The sequence below is a fragment of the Halichondria panicea genome, chromosome 10 (assembly GCF_963675165.1).
Source record: "Halichondria panicea chromosome 10, odHalPani1.1, whole genome shotgun sequence".
In the NCBI taxonomy this organism is placed as follows: domain Eukaryota; kingdom Metazoa; phylum Porifera; class Demospongiae; order Suberitida; family Halichondriidae; genus Halichondria; species Halichondria panicea.
In genome coordinates, this window is record NC_087386.1 from 5,537,934 (window position 1) to 5,561,298 (window position 23,365).

A 23,365-nucleotide genomic window follows, 5' to 3' on the forward strand; every position below is an offset into this window, starting at 1 on the left:
GCAGTTGCTAGGTTGGCTGTTTATATAGGTTGACTGTTGCTAAGCTAGTGCATTTCTAGTAGCCAATAAGTTTTGGGATCTAAATCAGTTAGAACATGTGCATTCGGTATCTATGGTTATAGTGTCCCTCATCCCTCGGGCTAAAGCCCTCGAGCTTTGGGACACTATAACACATAGATACCTCATGCCCATGTTCTAACCATAACTTAGATAGTGACCAGCACAGTGGAGCCCTGTACATGTGCTGCTCTAGTATTGACCTGGCACTACAGTGGAGCCCCGTGCTGCTCTAGTATTGACCTGGCACTACGGTGGAGCCCCGTGCTGCTCTAGTATTGACCTGGCTGGCATTACTGAGATTCACTCACAAGTAAGGTATCTCCGGGTCATTGCACACTAGACACGGCTCATTCTCCATATAGAACCCGTCAAAGTCCACCAAATTCTGCAGCTGTGAGTAGATGTGGAAGTTTGCGTGGGTTGAGACTTGACTGTTGAGGCCCTTGAGCAGGTCAATGGCTCTCTCTACATAGCCTTGGCACAGCGACTCCTGGAGGGGGATATAATTTCATTTATACGTATGTAAAATTATTTCTGGAATCAAGTCATTTACAACCACTGTATGCAGAGAGTACAACCACACACCATACCTCCCACCGCATATAGTGTAAACACTACATACCACACACCCCACACCACATATAGTGTAAACACTACATACCACATACCCCACACCACATATAGTGTAAACACTACATACCACATACCCCACATCACATATAGTGTGAACACTACATACCACATACCTCCCACCACATATAGTGTAAACACTACATACCTTCTCCAGCACTTGCGGTGTGGAGATGGACAGGTATCCAAGGAGGTCCACAAACTGAGCTGACTTGCGGCCATAAGAGGGTCTCCACCAGTGACACCTGAGATAATAACGACAGTTACTAGAGTCCGGTATTAGCCAGTATAGCTAATAATACCAGCTACAGATTTAATCGGTAGAGAGGTGAGTGGTTTAGTATCTCCTCTCTGTTCTAACCGTTCAACTATTGGGTCTGTTTCAAGGCTTGTAAATGATTGTTTCATTGCATCAGTGCAGCTGCTACGAGGAGAGGACAGTTGCAATAGTTGGCAATGACTGTATCTAGCATGGTGTCTGGCCACTACTGTCTATGAGGGAGTCAGTGTGGAATCCTGAGTCCACGCAACCAACACTGCTATTCATACACACGATAGCTATAATTAAAATCTAATATACTGTATAGCGTGTAATTTTCGTGGTTGGAGGTCTGACCACGAATATTTTACAAACGAATGAAGCGACCTTGCCTGCCTTTACCTGCAGTGCAAGCTCCAACCACGAAAATATTACCCACGAAATGTCTCAATATTGCTGAACCACAAATATTTTGTCCCCCAAAAATTACCCGCTATATGGTAACCATTTATTCAAAGGATTTATTACGGCCTCAAATACAGGCCCAGGGCCACAATTAGAGACTATACGGAACGTACCTGCTGTGGAGTCTGGCTGTACTGATAGAGGGTGTGCAGTAACTTGTGTGCCTGCCAGCGCAAGGAGGTGGAGTTTGACTGAAGCAGGAAGAGGGAGATGAACTGCGACAGAGAGGCTTCATCAATGGAGGAGAGGAAGGTTTGGACCAGAGCACTGCAGGCTTCTTTGTCAGGGTCTGTGAGTGTGTGTATGTGTTCAATAGAATGACAAAAATGCAAAATACATTTGGGATCATATTTCTCTCACGAGTGGGTTTAATGTATTGCAGCTGCTACTTGCATGACTGACCCTAAGGGTATTTTTCACTAGGGGTCCACTAATGATTTCCTCATACAACTAAGATCACATGTAAATACATATAATAAAACATTGAACCAAAATCTAGGTATAGCTGTGGTAGAAATGGCTGTAAACGATAATAGCTGTGAGTTACGCTTTGATGACTCTCTGTGTGTGAAGCTTATTGAGGAAGGAGATAAAAAAAACGAAAGAGAGATAGAGGCCAGTATAGGCCAGCAAAAACCAAGAAGACAAATCAATGACAGAAGGCTAAAGCCTCCTCCACTTCCTCAACAACAGGATCAGAAAAAGAGCTGCTTTGTGGCTGTCACCATAGCATTATCTATACTTACAGTTATAGTGCTCGGTGCACTAGCAGCAGCTGGTGTGGCCATACACAAAAGCAATGTCTTGAACCAAGCACAAATGACGGATCTCGGACAAGTTCTTCGTGATCAACTTCGTCTCGAGCTACAAGCACAGTTCCGCACAGTGTACACTCGCTGGGGTAACTCCACATGCCCTCCTACTGAAGGCACGTCGACACTGTACAAAGGATTAATGGCCGGGCATCATACTAAGCAGTCCAATCAGATCACTGACTACGACGGTGGAACTAATTTTCAGTGCTTACCACAGGAAAATGTCGAGTATGCGCTTCCCTCTTCACCAGGTATCCAAGGAAACAACACTATATACGGAGCAGAATATCGGACAAATATTAATCCCGACAGTGACCTCCATAATATACCGTGTGCCGTATGTTTGGTGAACGGCAAAACAGTTACGAGAATGATACCGGCTCGAACTAGCTGCCTTTCATCTTGGAGACGGGAGTACTACGGCTACTTGATGGCACAAGATCGTGACTACTCGACATATGAGTGCGTGGACATTGGTATGGAGATTGTCCCGGGAACAGCGAGGCAAGAAGGTGTGGCTGTGTTGGTGCATGTTGAGGCCAGCTGCAACGGACTGCCCTGTCATCCTTACATTGAGGGGAAGGAACTGACTTGTGTAATGTGCTCTATTTGAGCAGACTTTAGGCAGCCAAACTTTAACTCTAATTACGCATTAGTAGTAAGCAAGATGAAAGCTATCAGTAATATTTGATTACATTTGTGTATGTGTTAAGCTCTTATTTGAATCGTGATTTGAATAATGAAAACGAAATGCTTAAGAATCGATCCATACAGTGCATACAATACAATCAATACCCTATACCCCATACAGTGTGTAAATTAATAAATTCTTGCAGCTGTTATTACACATGTGACTGGCCCTAAGGGTATTTTCATAATTAAGGCCCACTATTACTAGGACAATGATAGTTGAAAGTATAATATTTCCAAACAACCTAATAACATGCTTGCACGTACAAACTATTTTGGCATTGTTGCACATAGATTCAGCATAATCGAATCAAGAGTATAGCTGTGATAGAAATGGACGTAACTATAGCTGTGAGATACGCCTTGATGACTGCCCTCCTCCTTATAAAAAGGGGAAGAAACTGGTTTGTGTAATATGCTCATTTGAACTGACTTTAGCCAGACTTAACTTATGACCTAAAGTAGTAGTAAGCAAAATCTATTGTCTATGATTACATTTGTGCACCATGTAATTAAAGTCTATCTTAGTGAATATTGAAAATGAAATGCTGACACATTGTTTAGCTAGTCGAGAGCACATGCACAAGTTTACTACTTTGTACAATGTGCTTTGCATTTGAACTAGCTGACTTGAGTTAGAACTTCTATTACTAAAATTAGCTCTAACAAACAACACAGAGGACTAAGTCTAAGAGGAGTGCAACACGTACCTCTAAAGCAGAAGAGGTACGACAGGCGCGGTGCAGCTCAGGCAATTAGTCTTTGATTGAGCAATAATTATCCGCCCACATCGTACGTTTTTGCTGAGAGTAATCAAGGCTAATTTACTTGAGCTGCACCACACCTGTCGGACCTCCTCTGCCTCTAAAGGTAAGCTATATGAAAATACTGTCCAGCGAAAAATAATGCTATACCACAGTTGTCTGACCTCCTCTGGCTAAGATTTTATCTTAGAGGTTTGAACCTTCCTACAGTAGACTTGCTAGATAGGACCTAAAAAGCTATTGCGGTTTCGTTATGATGCCCTTGCTCTGGACTGACCACATTGAAAATTAAATCTGTTTAGCTAGTCAAGAAAGAAGCAGTGAAGCACGGCTGATATTCATGACACATTGCATAAGATGGCACCAATGAGAACCTTTGATAAATACCTAACCTTTCAAAAACAAAAAATGTTCTCATTAATATATTCATGAGGCAACTGTCTGTTTTACAACATTTGGGGTCTTTGTATGGGCAGATTGAGTTGTAGTTTCTGTATATGCTCCAACTACCCCAGCTTCCGAAAGTAAGCTAGGCCAGTTACATGTACTACAGTTGTAGATCCTAGTCTATGGCATTTCTCCATTAATTTTGATCTCTATACTACAACCAAAAGAATACTAACAGATTTATACCACATAAATATACATAATATCTTCACGTGCAGAGTACAGTAATCATAGTCATGTAATTATGATGTTGGATAAAAACAGCAGAGCACTATAGCTACCAAGTTGACAAGAGACAGCAGTTAGAATGGAAACTGAGAATCTAGTGCCGCAGCAAAGGAAACTACACAATAAACTTGGAAAGATTCTGAAAGCGCGGATCATTGTATATTATAGTCTACACACATACACACACACACTACCGTATACCTCGCTTGCGCACCAAAGGTATAAATATTCCAATGTTTATGATTACATTTGTGCACTTTGTAAAATCTAATCTTTGTGGTTTGAACCCTGATTTGGATATTGAAAATGAATTAGCTATATAGTCAAGAATGGCTACTTGATGACTGGTAATACGTGTGTGGACAAGAAGGAAGGTGACGACCTACTAATTAATCTTAACGGAGAGCCTTCTCTAAGACACGAGGTGGTAACAGCTAAAATAACTGTGTAACATGCATGTGCCCTAATTGAAATTAATCTCTATAATTTGTTTTCAAGCTCTCTTATGCACTAGTATGCAAGAACAAAGCTATTATTGTCAGTATAACTAGATATATAGCCTGTACTCATGAATATTTAAAGTGTTTATTTACAAACTAACTCCAACTAAAGTGGATCGAAGCCTTCAATCCAACTACACCCCTACTCTATGCTAACAAAAGACCCAATAGTGTGGATGACAATCATCTAAACCATGTTACAGCTGTGCTTTTTATTCCAAACCACAGTATGTGGTTACTACAGTTGTAGATCCAAGCTATAGTTAATGGTAATACCTCAATGGCTTCCTACCACAAAGAATAAACACCAAGGGGATTCATACTAGATTCCGTTTCGGTATACATAATATCTTCACGTGCATGCGCGCCATGTGATTACTACGTTGGAGAAAAAAAACAGCAGTGCATTATAACTACCAAGCTGACATCGACAAGAGAGAGCAGTTAGAATGAATGATGATAATCAGCAACGGGAGAATGAGCATCTAGTACAAGTACAAGATGAACCGAGAGTAAATGCTTGCCATGGGATGCAAGAGCGAAAGCAATATAACCCTGGAAATATTCTGAAAGGATCATTGTGTGTTATTGTATTTTTAATGGTAGTGACAGCTTTTGTAATGAGTGCTACTGCAATAAGCCAGAGCAACAAGACCCCAGTGAAGTATCCGATCTACGAAAGAATAGGCAAGAAAGAATGCCCAGATATCGGAGGGACCTCAATGATATACAGTGGTGTCACAATCAGCTACAGCTTCTACAACAACACACCAACTACCTACGCTGGCTTTCGATGCATGCCTCTTGATAAAGAATATATCAACTATAATATGGACAAGTTCGAATATGACCAGAAACTAGTGAACGGTGGAAACGTAACTGGATATGTAACATTCACGACGTCAAACCACCACGATGCTGCGTGTGCCGTGTGCATGGTTGAGGGGCGTGGCTCAATCATGGTCATGCCAGGCACAGGCAACTGTTTAGACTCGTGGACCACGGAATATAATGGCTACTTGATGACCGGCTACACGTGTGTAGACAGAGAGATGGAAGGTATTGGTGCATTGAAAGACCCTGACAGAAAAGCTAATCTGAGGCACGAGGTAATATCGTCGATGGTCAGCCAATACTACCAAGACCACAACGTTCTTAGTTGTGTGGTGTGCTCTAAGTAGAATGCGAACTCGATACAATGTGTGACTTTAATTTTAGCAAAAGAAGAACGTTCTTAGTTGTGCTGTGTGCTCTTGTAGAATGTACGTGTAAAACAAACACAAAAAGTGTGATTAAAGAACGATTTGTTACCTATAGTCATAGTGCAGGGGTTGTAGGAGCAGATTACAGAAAGAGTGTCTAACTTTACATGGGTGTGGGAATCATATCTCGTGTGTTTTCCTAAACGCTGCATTGCCTAGTAAGAAAAGTGTGCAAGTACCGTGTACATAAATTACAGGCCGCAGTCACCCTGTAAACATAGTAACTAATTAGTGGAGTAGCAAGAGAGCTAGGTTGAGCCAGAAAGAGCTAGCTATAGGTCTTTGATGGATATTGGTATACATCATGGAAGAGACTGTGAGGTACAGAAAATTCCGAATGAGGAGCATTATCCATTTACTTTCGTAAAGAAAAAGTTTGACTAACACATATACTAGGCATTTTGTTTTTGCAGTAGGGAGTCTTACTAGGGTTCTAAGGAGAGAGCCAGGCCTATAGCAAGGGCGTATGAGAGAAGAGGGCATGCAACTCACTAAAAGTCTAACATGCGAGCAATACTGCATTTATAGCTATCTGCCATGTACTTTACACAAAATCAGAAATCTATTTTTACATATTACTGTACTTTTCTAATGCCCACTTACAGTACAGTTTTGCTCGCAAGCTGTTGGACGCCCTCTTCTCATACACCCTTGCCTATAGCTAACTAGCTAGCTGTAGCTTTTCACTTTTATCACTCTGACCTATGCGTTGGTCATTTATGCTTTTTGTTGTTGACAAAGTATGCCAGGGAGTTTTGTATGGAAAACATTAACTTTTAGCTGGCTGAAGCTTATCAGCTCTACAGAGAAGCGCTTTTTAACAAGGAATCTAATGGTATATGAAACTTCGAATTTCAGTGAACTTCATGAAGGTTGAATTCAGCACAAATAGACTTTAGCTCTGAACTATAGTCTATATATACCTAGTCTGTTACGTTATTGTCGACAACAATACAGTCTACTAGTAATTATCTACCTCTGAGCCACAGCCTTGACTACTGAAAAAGCACGAAGCAAGAATTTGACTGCAGGCCTCATGAACATGGTAGCTCAGGTCAATACTGCACACACATTTTCAATTTCATTTGTGTACAAACATAGTACATTGTTAAGATGCTTAATAATCAGCTGATAAATTATTGTATATAGCAGGTATACTTCCTAGGACAACAATATAGGTAATTATATTCACAGCTCAATTAATTAATAGCCGTACATCAGCAACCCTCAAAAATACCCCTGAAACTAATACCATGGAGCACAAACCAAGTGCATTATTAGTGTGCAGCTCTTCACTCTTGCAGCTACAAATGGGTATCTCTCTAGTGTGTAGCTCTTCACTCTTGCAGCTACCAATGGCTGTTGCTTAGTGTAGAGCTAGCTACTAGCAGCCTTCTATCGGCAGGTTTTGCTATTCCTGATTCTGGAGAGACTGCAATGGCCTTCAATGTACTACTTTAGTTTTTACTCGAGAATGATTTAAGCTTTGTTTGCAAGATGGTATAATGGCAGAAAGAGAATTACTTGTACTGCATTGCAAAAAGGGAGCAGTTGTAGATTCTCCAAGTACTCCAGCTGTGATCATTATTCCAAACCAAGGGTGAAAAAAAGGTAGCTAGGCCTGTGGTTACTTTTGTAGATCCTAGTGCCGTATTACTAGAATATTTTTTGGTGAAAAACCCTTTGCAAGGAGCCAAATCAGCAGAAAATTAGACCCTTTGCGATCTAACTATTGCGTTCTGGCAAGGATCGTGTGTATTTACTAGTAATAATTTAGGTTTTGCGGATTTCATTGATGCGAATTGATCAACCCTCGCAAAATTCACAAATGTTTGATGCTCGCAAAACATCCTAGCAATACAGTACATGGCATTTCCCATTTGATCTCAATGGTTTCTATACCACAACTAAAAGAATACTAACAACACTAACCACACAAGTAATAGATAATATCTTCACGTGCAGAGTAGAAAGTACAATAATCACAGTCATGCATGTGATTATGATGTTAGAGAAAAACAACAGTGCACTATAACTACCAAGCTGACAAGAGACAGCAGTTAGAATGGCTGATGCAAATCCATAAAAGAAAACGTGACTAGAAGCCTATAGAAACTCTTACTTGCACTTCATTGATCCTTGAGCAGCTGTAGCAGTCTACACACACACATGCACACACACACACACCACCGTATACCTCGCTTGCGCACCAAAGGCATAATTATTCCAATGTTTATGATTACATTTGTGCACTGTGTAAAATCTAATCTTTGTGGTTTGAACCCTGATTTGGATATTGAAAATGAAATTTTGTCAAGAAATATAATGGCTACTTGATGACTGGTAATGCGTGTGTGGACAAGAAGATGGAAGGTGACGACCTACCAATTAATCTTAACGGAGAGCCTTCTCTAAGACACGAGGTAGCAACAGCAGACATTGACAGTTATTACGAAAATCAGAAAGTTCTTAGCTGTGTTGTGTGCTCTAAGTAGAATCTATTATAGATCTACAAAAGATTGTTTCATAGCAATACAATTTTTTTAGTTTACTAAAATAACTGTGTAACATGTATGTGCCCTATAGATAATTGAAACTATAATCTCTATAATTTATTTTCTATAATTATGAGCTCTCTTATGCACTAGTATGCAAGAATAAAGCTATATTGTCAGTAATATTGTATATATAGCCTGTACTCGACACTCATGAATATTTATTTACAAACCAAATCCAACTAAAGTGGATCGAAACATTCAATCGAACTACACCCCTACTATGCTAACAAAAGACCCAATAGTGTGGATGACAATCATCTAAACCATGTTACAGCTGTGCTTTTTGTTCCGAACCACACGGTTGTAGATCCTAGCTATAGTTAACCCTTTCCTTGCCATTCGTGAAATCTGGAACAGGAGCGTCTTTAGGTCGATCAATTAGTGTGGATCCGGCCTCACCACGCCTCCATGTCATTCTATTAGTCTAGATCCGGCTAGCAATTCTAGCTGGGACTCCCAGTTCTAGCTCGTTTTGTTTAGCGTGTCAGAGACTGGGAGAAGATGATTGGCACTCCTTGGCTCCTTTGGATGTACAGCTGTCCAGATCCCTAGAACATACCCTCCATTCTGACGAGTTATCAGTGCATAGGGTGCTTACTAGATTCTTGCCAGCCAGTACAGTTCAAGCTACACACAGCACCGCTCAACTATTCTCTACCCCATTATCTAGCTAAATCTGGTCCAACTAGACAGCAGACACAGCTAGTTAATTCAGTAAAGCCAGGGGTAGCCCTACTTCTACGGTTGTTCAGTACCCACGGTAACAATTCCTCTGGGCTGGGCTAACTAGTTGAGCCACGCCTCCCAATTCTCAAGGCTAGGTACATGTCTCTGTCTAGCTGCTTCTTCAGCTTCTTGCTCAGTTTTGTGGCTTAGAGAAAGGCCAGCTACTCAGGGGGAAGAGTCGAGATGAAAGTCTGGCAACCAGGTGACGTCCAAACGGTCAGTTATTCATTCCACCAACTTTTTAATCTAGTCTAGTCCTGCTTGCACTGCTACTACTACTGCTACTCTTCCTACTACTACTACTGCTACTCTTCCTAGCTAGTCAAAGGTTTCTTTTTTTTTTTTTTTTTTTTATAACTACATATGCACAAAGAGACATCAAAGCTTACATCAAAGGACACAGATTTTTAGCCTACTTGACTGATAAGGCCGTTACCTAGACTACAGTTTGTTTGTCAGGGAGGAGCTCACATACAACTTCATCTAATTCATCATAACGATTCGTTACCGTTGTTGTAATTTCTACAACAGATTGCCAAGGAAAGAGTTAATGGTAATACCTCAATGGCTTTGAACCTTCCTACAGTAGATTTGCTAGATAGGACCTAAAAAGCTATTGTGGTTTGGTCATGATGCCCATGCTATGGACTCTGACCATCATTTATTGAAAATTAAATCTGACAAAGCTGTTTAGCTAGTCAAGAAAGAAGCAGTGAAGCATGGCTGATATTCGTGACACATTGCATCCATCTTTACAAGATGGCACCAATGAAAACCTTTGATAAATACCTAACCTTTCAGAAACAAAATAATTTCTCATTAATATATTCATGAGGCAACATTTGGGGTCTTAGGGTTGTAGTTTCTTCAAGTGCTCCAACTACCCCAGCTGTGATCTTTATTCCGAACCACAGGAAAATAGAATAAGCTAGGCGGTTACAATTACTACTGTTGTTAGATCCTAGTCTATGGCATTTCCACATTTGGTTTCTATACTACAACCAAAAGAATACTTACAAAACTAACAGATTCATACGACACAAATATATCTTCAGTGTATGAGTGCAGTAATCACAGTCATGTAATTATGATGTTGGAGAAAACAAGCAGAGCACTATAACTACCAAGTTGACAAGAGACAGCAGGTAGAATGAATGAGCAACGTGAAAATGAGAATCTATTGCCGCAGCAAAAGAATAACCTTGGAAAGAAGATTCTGAAAGGATCATTGTATGTTACTACAATTTTAATGGTAGTGTCAGCTTTTGCAATGAGTGCTGTAGCAATACAACTTTCTCTAAGCCACAGCCACCATGATATCGAGATCCAAGTGGTGAAATATACGACCTACGAAAGAATAGGTAACACAGAATGCCCAAATATCCCGGGAACATCGCTGATATACAGTGGCATCACCATCAGCTACAGCTTCAACTCCACGCAAAACACACCAACTAGCTACTCTGGTTTTCGATGCATGCCTACTGATAACGAAGATATCAAATATTATATGGACAATTTCATATATGAAGAGGATCAGTTATACAGTGGAAACGTAACCGGATATATAACATTTACGACGTCAAACAACTACAATGCTGCGTGTGCTGTGTGCATGGTTGAGGGGCGTGGCTCAACAATGATCATACCCGGCACATTCCAATGCAAGGACACGTCATGGACCAAAGAATACAATGGCTACTTGATGACTGGCTACACATGTGTCGACATAGAGATGGACAGTACTGGTGCATTAGGAGATCCTAAGAGAGCGGCTTTTCTAAAGCACGAAGAAATATCGTCGAAGGTTAGCCAATACTACCAAGACCAGAACGTTCTTAGCTGTGTGGTGTGTTCTAAGTAGAATGCGATCGAACTTGATACAAAATGTATGACTTTAATTTTAGCAAAAGAAGAACGTTCTCAGTTATGCTGTGTGCTCTTGTAGAATGTACGTAAACACACACAAAAAAAGTGTGACTTCAATGTATAATTTTGCACGATTTGTTACCTATAGTCATAGTGCAGGGTTGTAGGAGCAGATTACAGAGAGAGCGTCTAATTGTACATGGGTGTGGGAATCACATCTTGTGTGTTTTCCTAAACGCCGCATTGCCTTGTAAGATGTAGAAAATGTGTAAGTACTGTGTACATAAATCACTCGATGAGCAAGTTTTGCTACGTACTCTTCTGAAAAGGTTGCAATGGCATTCCAAGTAAGCAAAACTAGGCATAATTCGAGAACAACCACAAAATAAAATCAAGAAAACATGACTAGAAGCCTTATAGAAACTCTTACTTGCACTTCATTGATCCTTGAGCAGCTGTAGCAGTCTACACACACACACACACACACACTACCGTATACCTCGCTTGCGCACCAAAGGCATAAATATTCCAATGTTTATGATTACATTTGTGCACTGTGTAAAATCTAATCTTTGTGGTTTGAACCCTGATTTGGATATTGAAAATGAAATTTTGTCAAGAAATATACTGGCTACTTGATGAATGGTAATGCGTGTGTGGACAAGAAGATGGAAGGTGACGACCTACCAATTAATCTTAACGGAGAGCCTTCTCCAAGACACAAGGTAGCAACAGCGGACATTGGCAGTTATTACGAAAATCGGAAAGTTCTTAGCTGTGTTGTGTGCTCTAAGTAGAATCTATTATAGATTTACAAAATATTGCAATACATTTTTTTTAGTTGCCTTTAGTTTACTAAAACAACTGTGTAACATGTATGTGCCCTAATTGAAACTATAATCTCTATAATTTATTCTATATAATTATGAGCTCTTATGCACTAGTATGCAAGAATAAAGCTATATTGTCAGTAATATTGTATATAGCCTGTACTCGACACTCATGAATATTTATTTACAAACCAACTCCAACTAAAGTGGATTGAAACATTCAATCGAACTACACCCCTACTATGCTAACAAAAGACCCAATAGTGTGGATGACAATCATCTAAATCATGTTCACAGCTGTGCTTTTTGTTCCGAACCACAGTATGTGGTTACTACAGTTGTAGATCCTAGCTATAGTTAACGGTAATACCTCAATGGCTTCCTACCACAAAGAATAAACACCAAGGGGATTCATACTAGATTCCATTTCGGTTTCAAACAACATAGTATACATAAAATCTTCACGTGCATGGCCATGTGATTACTACGTTGGAGAAAAACAGCAGTGCACTATAAGGCCATGCAAAGTCAATTTGTAGTTTCTCAGGCCCTTGCGCTTGGAAATTGGCAGCTTTACAAAAAAGTTAAATATCACGTGACCTCAAATTAAAGGCACTAAAAGAAAAGAAAAGGATAAATTTGTATGGTTTTTTGGTCATGAATATAATTATGACTAAAATTAATAAATAAAAATTATGCACTTCCGCTTATTGAGGAAGTTAGGGGTGTGTTTTCAATTAAAATTTTATGAATATCATTATCATTCAAATGCCTCAATCCGCTTGCTATTTTAAGAATAATAGCCTGAGAAACTACAAATTGACTTTGCTTGGCCTAACTACCAAGCTGACAAGAGACAGCAGTTAGAATGAATAATGATAATGAGCAACGTGAAAATGAGAATCTACTACAACGAGTAAGAAATGCTCAGCTACTGACAAAAAAAAACCTTGGAAATATTCTGAAAGGATCATTCTATGTTCTGACATTTTCAATGGCAGTGTTAGCTTTAGCACTGAGCTCTATTACACTACACATTTCTCAGAGCCAGAGCCAGAGCGACAAAATCGATATCCCAGTGGTGAAATATACGACCTACGAAAGAATAGGTAGCAAAGATTGCCCAAAAAGCAACGGGACCTCACTGATATACAGTGGTGTCACAGTCAGCTACAGCTTCAACTATACACACAACATACCAACTAGCTACTCTGGCTTTCGATGCATGCCTACTGATGACGAAGATATCAACTATTATCCTGGCGACAATGAGTCTAAGTACACCCTCATGGAACAGGTGTACAGTGAGAATATAACTGAATATATAACATTCACAAATTCGAACTACCACGATGCTGTATGTGCCGTGTGCATGATTGAGGGGCGTGGCTCGATCATGGTCCTACCAGGCACAGACAAATGCAAGGATTCTTGGACCATGGAATACTATGGCTACTTGATGACTGGCAATACGTGTGTGGACAAGAATATGATAGGTATTGACGGATCAGGGCATCCTACAAGAGTGGTTTTTCTAAGGCACGAGGTAACATCGTCGAAGGTTAGCAAATACTACCAAGACCAGAAAGTTCTTAGTTGTGTTGTGTGCTCTAAGTAGAATCTATGTAAAACGAACTGGATACCAAAGCGTATGATTTATTAAAGTATAACTTTTTGCAAAATTTGATATAGTGTATATTTAGGGGTTGTGATATGTTGCATTCAATTAGCTCTATTAATTAGGACAGTGTGTTATTTCATGGGAAATTCTTTAAACCTGTTCCAAGGTCTGTTTCAAAGCTTTCAGAAAATCATAAAAATTGGGAAATTAGATCAATGGTACTAGTTACGGCCATTGAAACCCCCCCCCTCCGTTTAATTGCTCCTAGGAGGGTGAGCCGGACCATGTTTGATGACTGGTTAGGCAGCCCCTCTAATTAATTAGAGGAATGCAACCCGCTAGTTAAATAATAATCAGCGTTTCTATTGCTCCACTAATTAAGTACTTGGGGGTAAAGACGTGGCCTAGCCACCAGTCATAGCTTCAGCTCAGTCATGCCCTAACCACATGCAGATCTAGAGAAGTTTACCCTAACCCTTAACAACAGATATGAAGAGCAAGCATTACTATACAGTATCCTAAATACAGGGAATTCAAGTTATGGCAGCTAAAATAGTCCCCAAACCATTGAGCTTTTAGAAAATCATTGACAACGATGCTTATTTATGGCAAGAGCACTTATCTACTCTTGGTCACGGCCATTAAACTGCAACCTCCCCCCCATCCGTTAATTAATGGTTCGGGGACTCTTTTAGCTGCCATGCATAACTTGAATTCCCTGTATTTAATGTTTAGAAAGTACGAAGGTCTCTTTAAAAAATCATAAAAATTGGGAAATTGGATAAGTTACGGCCAACAAACATCATAGTACGTGACATACAGAGCTAGAGCAAAAGAAAATAGCAAAGTGAGATACAATAATTATGGCTTGTATATACCGTATAGCGCAAAATTTTCACTGATTTCGTAGCTTTTCCATCCTACACGTCCATGAAAATTGGAATTATGTGCAAAGATTAAAGGCAGATTTTGGGAAGAGAAACGTAATACGATAGCTTAAATAACTGGTAAAATTTGGCGCATAATCAATAAGCCTTAAGCTTGAGCCTACACACAACAAGCTGAAGTACATGGATACACCAATGCCAAATTAACCCTTTTCAATCTACCTATTGTGTTTTGGCAAAGATCGTGTGCAATTTGTGCGAAGTATCAAATTAATGATCGCAAAGTTCGATGCTCTCAAAGCATTCTTTGGCCAAAGCAAGTGTCATAATTATACACTAATTATAATCAAGAGTTCTGTTAGGAAGAGTATGCAACTCCACTTAAAACCATAGGGGGCGTTTCTCCAATCTTACGTCGCAACCACGTGCTGTTGTATAAAACAAGTAAGATCGATCGACCGACGTGTAGGACAACTTCATTATTCTGATATGTAACGCCGTTCACACAGTAGGCGTAACACACTTTATGGTCGCATACTTCAAATTTTGTTTACTTTAGGATGGTACGATTATATCACGAGAACACATTACACAAAAGAAGGTTAAGACTTCCGTCTCTTATGACAAGAATGCGCTGTTAGACTAGTAGTTTTTAGTGAAGGGACCCAAACACCGAAAGGCATCAACATCAACAACAAAATCAGATACCGTATTACTAGAATGTTTTGCTGGTGAAAAACCTTTGCGAATGAGCCAGATCAGCAGAAGATTTGACACTTTGCAATCTAACTATTGCGTTCTGGCAAGGATCGTGTGTATTTACTTCAGATTTTATTGTTGCGAATTGATCAACCATCGCAAAGTTCGCAAATATTTGATGCTCGCAAAACATTCTAGTAATACGGAATATGAAAAGATACTTTTGAATCTGAACATGATGTACACAATGTACTTTTCGGGCCAACTTGTCTAATATTGCATCTATCGGACACTTGATCCAACAAAATATTTATAATACAGATAATAATAATAATTATGTTTACGTGTGTTTATTAATGGCAGCTGTATCTTGTCGCTAGCTTCCAGCACGGTGCTATCATTGGTCCGGACGTGCTCCAGTAGAGCTGTGGGCAGGTCACTACCAGACACTGACAGTGTGGTCTTGAGGACTCGGTGTAGACTGTCCACTAGTGAGAACATCATTAGCAGTGGCTTGTACACCGAGAAGTCTGCCGGGGAGGACGAGGAGAGGCTGTGGGGACGAATAATAAGGCTCATAATCCAACAAATTGTTTCATGTGTTGGCTTAGACTCGCCAGCCAGCCCTTCCTCCGTTAGGGACTGGTGGATTGCCTATCTGAGAGTTGTGCCGGTGGAATTTTAATGAGTTGCATGACATCATGTATGACATCATCATGTGGTTTGTAATGTCTGATATGCATGGGTTGCAAATAGCTACACAATTACTAGCCTCGATCCCAGGCCGAGTTTTCGCTACACAATTACAAATAAGCTCCCCTTGCTTAGTTTGTGGCAGAGAAACCAAGAAACATTGAGACTGGTGGTAGAAGGCTACTGTCAAGCCCTTTTCATCCCCAGAATGGAAAGATTTTCTCCAATGTAAGACAAGTGGTGCAAATCATTTACATACTAAAGTCACTGGAGGATTTGTCTCAATTGCAGCTTGATTGATAAGCTCTGCTTGGTCGCTTAATCTTGCACTAGCACAGTCTTGCATCCATTATTTTGTTATTATCATGCATTCTACCACAAAGAAATTAACTAAGCAATACTATGGGCGTAAGAATGTCACATGACATTGATACTGCACTCTGATTGGTCATTACCAGATTCAGGTAACGGCACAACTCTCAGATAGGCAATCCACCAGTCCCTAACGGAGGAAGGGCTGGCTGGCGAGTCTAGTGTTGGCTGACGTACAGTCAGGGGCGGATCCAGGAATTTTGAAAAGGGGGGGCAGTTTAAAGAAAATGTTTACTAGTCAACAGTTTTTTTTAAAGCTCAATCAGTGTAGCTTTTCTAATCATGGATTGATTGATGACAGTATGACATACATATTAGCAAGAGATAGCAGAAATAAATGGAATCATCTTGCTCTTCAGCTTCAAATGTCTACAACTAGAGATCGTCTGCATGCGATATGCTGCAATAATTGATTTCTGCTCTAAGCCACACCCACTTTGTGAGCTAGAGCTGGTCAGAAAGGGGGGGTACGTGCCCCTTGTGCCCTGGATCCGCAACTGAGATTAGCTTCAACATACATGTAGGATTATCAGGTCAATTATAATTGGGTATAGGTGGCAGGAGTAAAGTGTATCCAATAGAGGGATGTAATTAATAACTACCGTATAACGGGTAATTTTCGGGGGACAAAATATTCGTGGTTCAGCAATATTGAGACATTTCGTGGGTAATATTTTCGTGATTGGAGCCTGCACTGCAGGTAAAGGTAGGCAAGGTCGCTTCATTCGTGGGTAAAATATTCGTGGTCAGACCTTCAACCACGAAAACCACGAATATTTTGCCCCACAAAAATTACCCTCTATATAAGTATGGGTGTGGTTGTACGGTGTGTGTCCGTGCGTGCACAGTGTGTCTACCTGCAAGCATGTATGCGATATGTACATATAGTGCATACCGTAATCGTTCTAATTATAGAACCAGTAAAAAATAATTATTTGACTTGTAAACATTTGTACATTGTTTTTGACATTAAACAATGTTACAAATGATTTTATATGGTAGTATAATTATGGGCGTTATAAAAGAGGGCGTCCTAACCGAGGCTGGCTCTATAATTGGAACGCTTACGGTAGTTGTGTCCTCTATCTCACACTGCATGGTAGTGATCAAAGTCCTCCTCACACACTCTGCATGGAAGCTGAGATGCTCTTTCTTTGGAGAAATTCAACACTTCTAGTTCAGCTTTCTCACCAAGATTGACAGCTGCAAATTATAAGCATAATCATAATTATATAATTATATATGCAACTACGTATGCACACACCTTTCCAATCTAAAGGTAAAACAATTGTTACCATGCACAATGAAACTGAATCCCTTTGAAGGAATGCATCATAATTACAGATATAGCTACATAGAGTCATATTACATAGTTTTACCAGTCGTGTGCACGCAGAAGTAGTAATCAATGTCTCAATGAAACAAATAAATTACCTTCTTCGATTTTAGCAGCTACATCGTTGCGCTCAACAGTAGGACTTCTCAGGCATTCACATATGTAAGGCCATGTGACCGGATGTTCTGGATTAGGGACTTCAAGACGCTTGTTTACCATCTTGGTTAGACAGCGCTTATTATTACGGGGTATTCAGGTTCAATACTTTTCAAATCTGAAATATTCAGTCCAAAATCCAGTCCCATATTCAACCAATTTGTGCGAGCAGGTGCCAACTTCTCACAAATTGTTTGAATGTCCTTTTTAGTCAACTCCGATGATGATCCTATAATTCACACATATTCAGTGTTCAATGTTAAGAATTGTTATAGCAGACTGAATATACATACGAGATTGAACTAATGCATTGCCAAGCTAAAAGCCTTTTATCCTTATCGTGCTGCATGAACAATAAAAAGTCGTCAATTATAGATTAGTGCTATGAAAACTGTCACATGTGAGGTACCACATTGTCCGAAACAGCGGATTGCTTCAAAGCCATGCATCTACATGTAACTCAATCCACGTGCACATGCGCAGTGTACATAATTGCTATAGAGCATGCTAATGCATTGTAATGTGTATTGGGGCAGGATATAAAAATAGGATGACAGTATGGGATATAATTATTCAGTGAGGGTCTTCAAAGCCAGCTTTACTGTCAGTATGTTCATGTAGGTATATATAACTCTGGAGTATGAAGTCAATAGAGCACAAACACTCCATCATGCACAGCACCTAGATATATATATATATATATATTTTATATGCATGAACTGACCTCTTTGTATGGCTGAGTAACTAGTCCCTGGGGTGTGAGGCACTGAGGAAAAAAGAAGTTCATTTACAACAAAATATTGTTACGTTCGCCCTGATTGTGCAAGGAGGGCATGTATAGGTTAGAAGTCCCATAACATGAGGATCCGGGTCCACGTAAGTGGACTCACCCATGTCTCCGATCTTGGCAGCGAGGTACAGAGTGAGCAGGATGTTGAGAGCAGTGAGGGGAGGGGTCAGAGAGTGGAGATAGTGAAGGCCCTTAATTGGATACATCATACAGAAGTCAGAATGAGCCTCTCCATTATTAGACTGATGTCGTTCTTATCGCTACCGTAATGGACCAGAATATGACACTCATTTTGGAACATTGTTAAAATCCTCTCCTGTCCAAGGGATTGCTCTTGGAGCAATATGTTATGTAGCTTCTTAGCAATGCAGTGTCTTCCATTCACCGTCACTCTGAAGACACAGCCATAAGCCCCCGAGCCAGCTTTGTCCTCCTCTATAATTATGTAGATCCAATTCTTCCACCTGGACCACCAGAGGATCAAGGTCTCTTCTTGTAGCCATTATTTTGCAGCAGTTTACTGTAGATCTACCCAATATTTAAAAGCACCATTAACAACCTTTACCATAGATCTACACCTGTACCCAAGCTTGAGGAAAAACTGTCATCTATGATCACACAATGATAATAAAGAATGTTCAGAAGCTAAAATGTTGGATATAAAATGCTAATGTCAACTAATTTTGTGAGTATAATAACACTTGTAAAAATGTTTAATCATATATAATTATAATCAGTTTCTACAGGTACTGGTTCAGTTGTCACTAGCGGTGGAGACTGTGACCGAGGAGAGCAACTCCGCCAGGAAGACATCTGGGTTGTCAATAGCAACAAGCAACCCTGTGCACGACAAAGCAAAAAAATTAAAATTGTGCAGTGTTCCTTACAAAATGAAGTTTATTATTATAGGATTGAGGTTATATACAGCATATGAACGATTCAAACAAAATGGGTATGTCACATGGTTTAGGTGCAAGTCACATGACTCACCCATGACATCAAGGAACTCTTGGAAGGACTCGCAAGATTGCACCTCATCTTGGAACTCTGTCAACAGCTGCAGCAACAGATCGAACCATGATTAGAATAGACCGTAACAATTGTTTAGTATGATACTTGTACCACTTTAGGGAATAGTTTACTTTAGGATGGTACGACTATATCACGAGAACACAATACACAAAAGAAGGTGAAGACATTCGTCTCTTATGACAAGAATGCGCTATAGTACTTTAGTAAAGGGGACCTAACACCGAACACGAAAGGCAACAACAATCAACAAGATCGAAGTAGATACTTTTGAATCTGAACATACATGTGCACAACGTATTTTTGTATTTTTCAGGCCAACTTGTCAAACGATTAAATATTGCATCTATTGAACACTCCAACAAATATTTAATTTCCATACAAATAATAATGGCAGCTGTACCTTGTCGCTAGCTTCCAGCACAGTGCTATCATTGGTCCGCACGTGCTCCAGTAGAGCTGTGGGCAGGTCACTACCAGACACTGACAGTGTGGTCTTGAGGACTCGGTGTAGACTGTCCACTAGTGAGAACATCATTAGCAGCGGCTTGTACACCGAGAACTCTGCCGGGGAGGACGAGGAGAGGCTGTGGGGGGTATATGTGGGTGGGGCCACAGATGATTAGATTTCCATAAGCCAAAATAAATAGATACCAGTTACTATAAAATTATCATAATCAAAAAAATACTTCGAAGATTTGTTGGCTGGCTTAAAAAAGAGTACGGATTAACTACAATATTAATGGATCTAGAGATGTAGTACCATGGACCCACCTCTTGATGAGGGAGGAGCTACTGTTCCTGGCATGGGCCAACACTAACAGTCTCTTGAGGATGGTGGTCCGATGCTCCTCCCACTCACTCAACGACTGGATGAACAGTGACACCACCAGCTGGTACTGGGGACCGTCCAACTAGCGAAGGAGGGTGGCAAAGGTCAAGAGCAAGCCACGTACCATAAAAAAGCGTTTTGCCATTAAGAGTAACATACAGTAGAAGGTGCAGCAATAATATTATTATTATGGCTATTGTGCATACGCTGACATATTACTATTATAGCAAACAATATGTATAGTGTAGGGTTGAGATTATTTGCATCTACTTGTGTTCACCTCGTAAGCGGAGGAGACCCAGGTGTCAGGAGCAGCTGCCAGGAAGGTTGCTAGGTTCCTCTCCTCTCTCTGGTAGCAGTGACTCCTGTGCAGGGTGGCAGAACAAAGCAAGATAATGTACACTAGTAGGCATAAATTGTAAGTCCCCAATCAATAATATAAGAGGGTATTTTGAGCTTAGAATGCACTGAAGAGAATAAGTATTGCTTACTAACAAACAAAACTTATCCCACACAAGCCAAATATTTTTAAGCATGCAGGCCACATTAATTAGTGCTCACAGGTTCATGACGTGTGCTCCAACATGAAGGTAGTAGGGGAGCAGGTGCATGTTGCTCTGTGGACCACCCCCTCCACTTTCCCCACTGAAGGACTTCTCGTAGGCAAAGCGAACCAGAAGCAGTCGAATATCGTGAGCAAGGGTGTGGAAGGAGGGGTCAAATAGTCCTGTACACTCTTGTAAGTAGTTGTGGAACCTGGGTTCGTGTGTGGAGGTGGGGTTATTACCAGCTGTACTCTTAAGGAGGTCGTGGCTAAATAGTATTAGCAAGGGCGTATAAAAGAAGAGAGGGCATGCAACTCCTATGTGAGCAGAGTTCAAACGTGGGCGGAGGAATGTGTGCATTTGTATGAAGTGCTAAAAATAGAAATTTCATTTCATGCACAGTCATGCACATTCATCCGCCCACGTTTGAACTCTGCTCATAATTATAGGAGTTGCATGCCCTCTCTTCTTTTATACGCCCTTGGTATTAGCTCTAGACAGAAATAGCTGACATGTGTCTAGACAGATATTAGCGTACCTTGCAACAGAACTCGAGAAGTTGGTATGTGAAATCTGTGAGAAAATGGACAATATATTAATCTAGTGGTGGCATTTTGAATACTAAACCTACTTATGTTCTGGCCTAAGCTAAACACGCACACACTAGCGGTTGTTATGACAGTTTATTACTGGTCAGCTGATATCTCACCTCGGGCCCCCATATTGGCAGCAAGGCGTTGCACTTGGTGTTGGCGTTCTGTAGAGTAGCACTCTCCCATTCGTCTCGACTCCGGGCAAGTCTGCAGAGGGAAGAAGTGGGGGTGGTGACAATGACACAATCTACCTCCAAACATAGATACTATAGAGTGCACGGCATAATGTACATTGTACATCCTACAAACAATACATGCTCGATCATAACAACTGCTTATAACACTGTAGTGTGTCATGAGAGCTATTGTAACAGTTGACCAGCTGGACTTGCTAGCAACTAGAACACAAAGGTCATTATTTCCAGGGATATATTAGCAACAACGATAACTCACTTGTCTCTTCTTTAATTGTAGAGAGGTCTGTATTATATAGACAGTGCATGAGGACCACTTTCAGCAGCTTAATCCTTCACCTAACACTGGTAGTGATCAAAGTCCTCGATCCTCACACACACTCTGGAAGCTGAGATGATGGGCTGTGTTCATCGATTGCCATTATCTGACATCTAGAGGCCTAGTTCTTTGGTCCAGTGGAAGGAGAAACCACTACTAATCGGGAATTTAAACACCTCTATAGTTCATGATCAGCTTCGACACGTTGCAACTTATTGCACATAATTGCGTATGCACACATTTCCAATCAAAAAATGTCTGTCCTTTCCTCAAGGTAACGCGATTGTCATACAATGCACACTGAAACTGAACATATTTCTAAATAATATTAAAGGTTGGGCACCAGGAAAATTACGAAGGTTTTGAAAGAAATGGTTTCGAGCAACTCGTTTTGTAGCTTCTTTCACGAGACAATGTTATCTTCGATTTTTCAATGAGCTTGACCCCATCTTCCTCATATATACATCGAGTCATTACAATAATAATTAGTGTCGTATAATAATTATGCAGAAGAAGTAATCAATGGCTTGAAGAAGCAAAAGATTTATTTTTTAATTCTGTTTCAATTTCCTCAGCTATATCATTGCGTCCAACAATTTTACTCCTCAGGCATACACATATGTAAGGCCATGTGACCGGATGATCTGAATCAGTGAGACGCTTGTCTATAATCTCAATCAGACGGCGTTGATTAGAGCAGTGTTCATCTTCAATATTTTTCAACACTGAAGTATGCAAATCAAAAGCCAGTCCCAGATTGAACCAATCTTTCTGAGCATAAATCAGCTTCTCACAAATCGTTTTCAAAACAATCGGATTGGAGGACGACTGTTTTGTAATTTCTTTTGAGCTGGGATGCTCCTCCTCTGATGATTCTATATAATTCACACATAATTTGCCATTAGAAATTGCATGCTGAATGTACATACGACATTGAAGAGCTATATGCATTATCAAGCTATCTTTATCGTGCTGAACAATTAAAGTCATCCAATGATTAGTGCCATGGAAACTGTCACATAGTAAAAGTATCCCCCGAAGTAGATTGCCCCCCCCCCGACACAATAAAAATTTACTTCGGAGCAGTAGCATTAATCATTAATAATAATGCAAAGTTTATTATAGATCTAGAGGGACACATTGACAGATACGTATGGTCTACAAGTACAGGTGTGTATTAAAGTAGATAGTGTGAC

The 23,365-nt window shown here is 40.3% G+C and overlaps 3 protein-coding genes across 3 annotated transcripts; 1 reads left to right on the forward strand and 2 right to left on the reverse strand.

Moving 5' to 3' along the window:
• Positions 1–364: 364 nt before the first annotated feature.
• LOC135342491 (E3 ubiquitin-protein ligase UBR4-like) lies at positions 365–1,732 on the reverse strand. The gene is made up of 3 exons (XM_064539221.1): positions 1,528–1,732; positions 839–935; positions 365–550 (listed from the first exon to the last, which is right to left on the reverse strand). The coding sequence occupies exons 1-3, from the start codon at positions 1,647–1,649 to the stop codon at positions 365–367; spliced, it is 405 nt and encodes a 134-aa protein (XP_064395291.1). The 5' UTR covers positions 1,650–1,732.
• Positions 1,733–1,857: 125 nt separating this feature from the next.
• Positions 1,858–2,960, forward strand: LOC135342736 (short-chain collagen C4-like). Its single transcript, XM_064539573.1, has one exon. The coding sequence runs from the start codon at positions 1,931–1,933 to the stop codon at positions 2,840–2,842; it is 912 nt and encodes a 303-aa protein (XP_064395643.1). The 5' UTR covers positions 1,858–1,930; the 3' UTR covers positions 2,843–2,960.
• A 16,297-nt stretch (positions 2,961–19,257) lies between these two features.
• Positions 19,258–22,272, reverse strand: LOC135342492 (E3 ubiquitin-protein ligase UBR4-like). Its single transcript, XM_064539222.1, has 10 exons — positions 22,232–22,272; positions 22,110–22,118; positions 21,773–21,863; positions 21,602–21,636; positions 21,080–21,274; positions 20,799–20,883; positions 20,461–20,600; positions 20,090–20,273; positions 19,648–19,714; positions 19,258–19,497 (listed from the first exon to the last, which is right to left on the reverse strand). The coding sequence occupies exons 1-10, from the start codon at positions 22,270–22,272 to the stop codon at positions 19,412–19,414; spliced, it is 933 nt and encodes a 310-aa protein (XP_064395292.1). The 3' UTR covers positions 19,258–19,411.
• Positions 22,273–23,365: the final 1,093 nt, after the last annotated feature.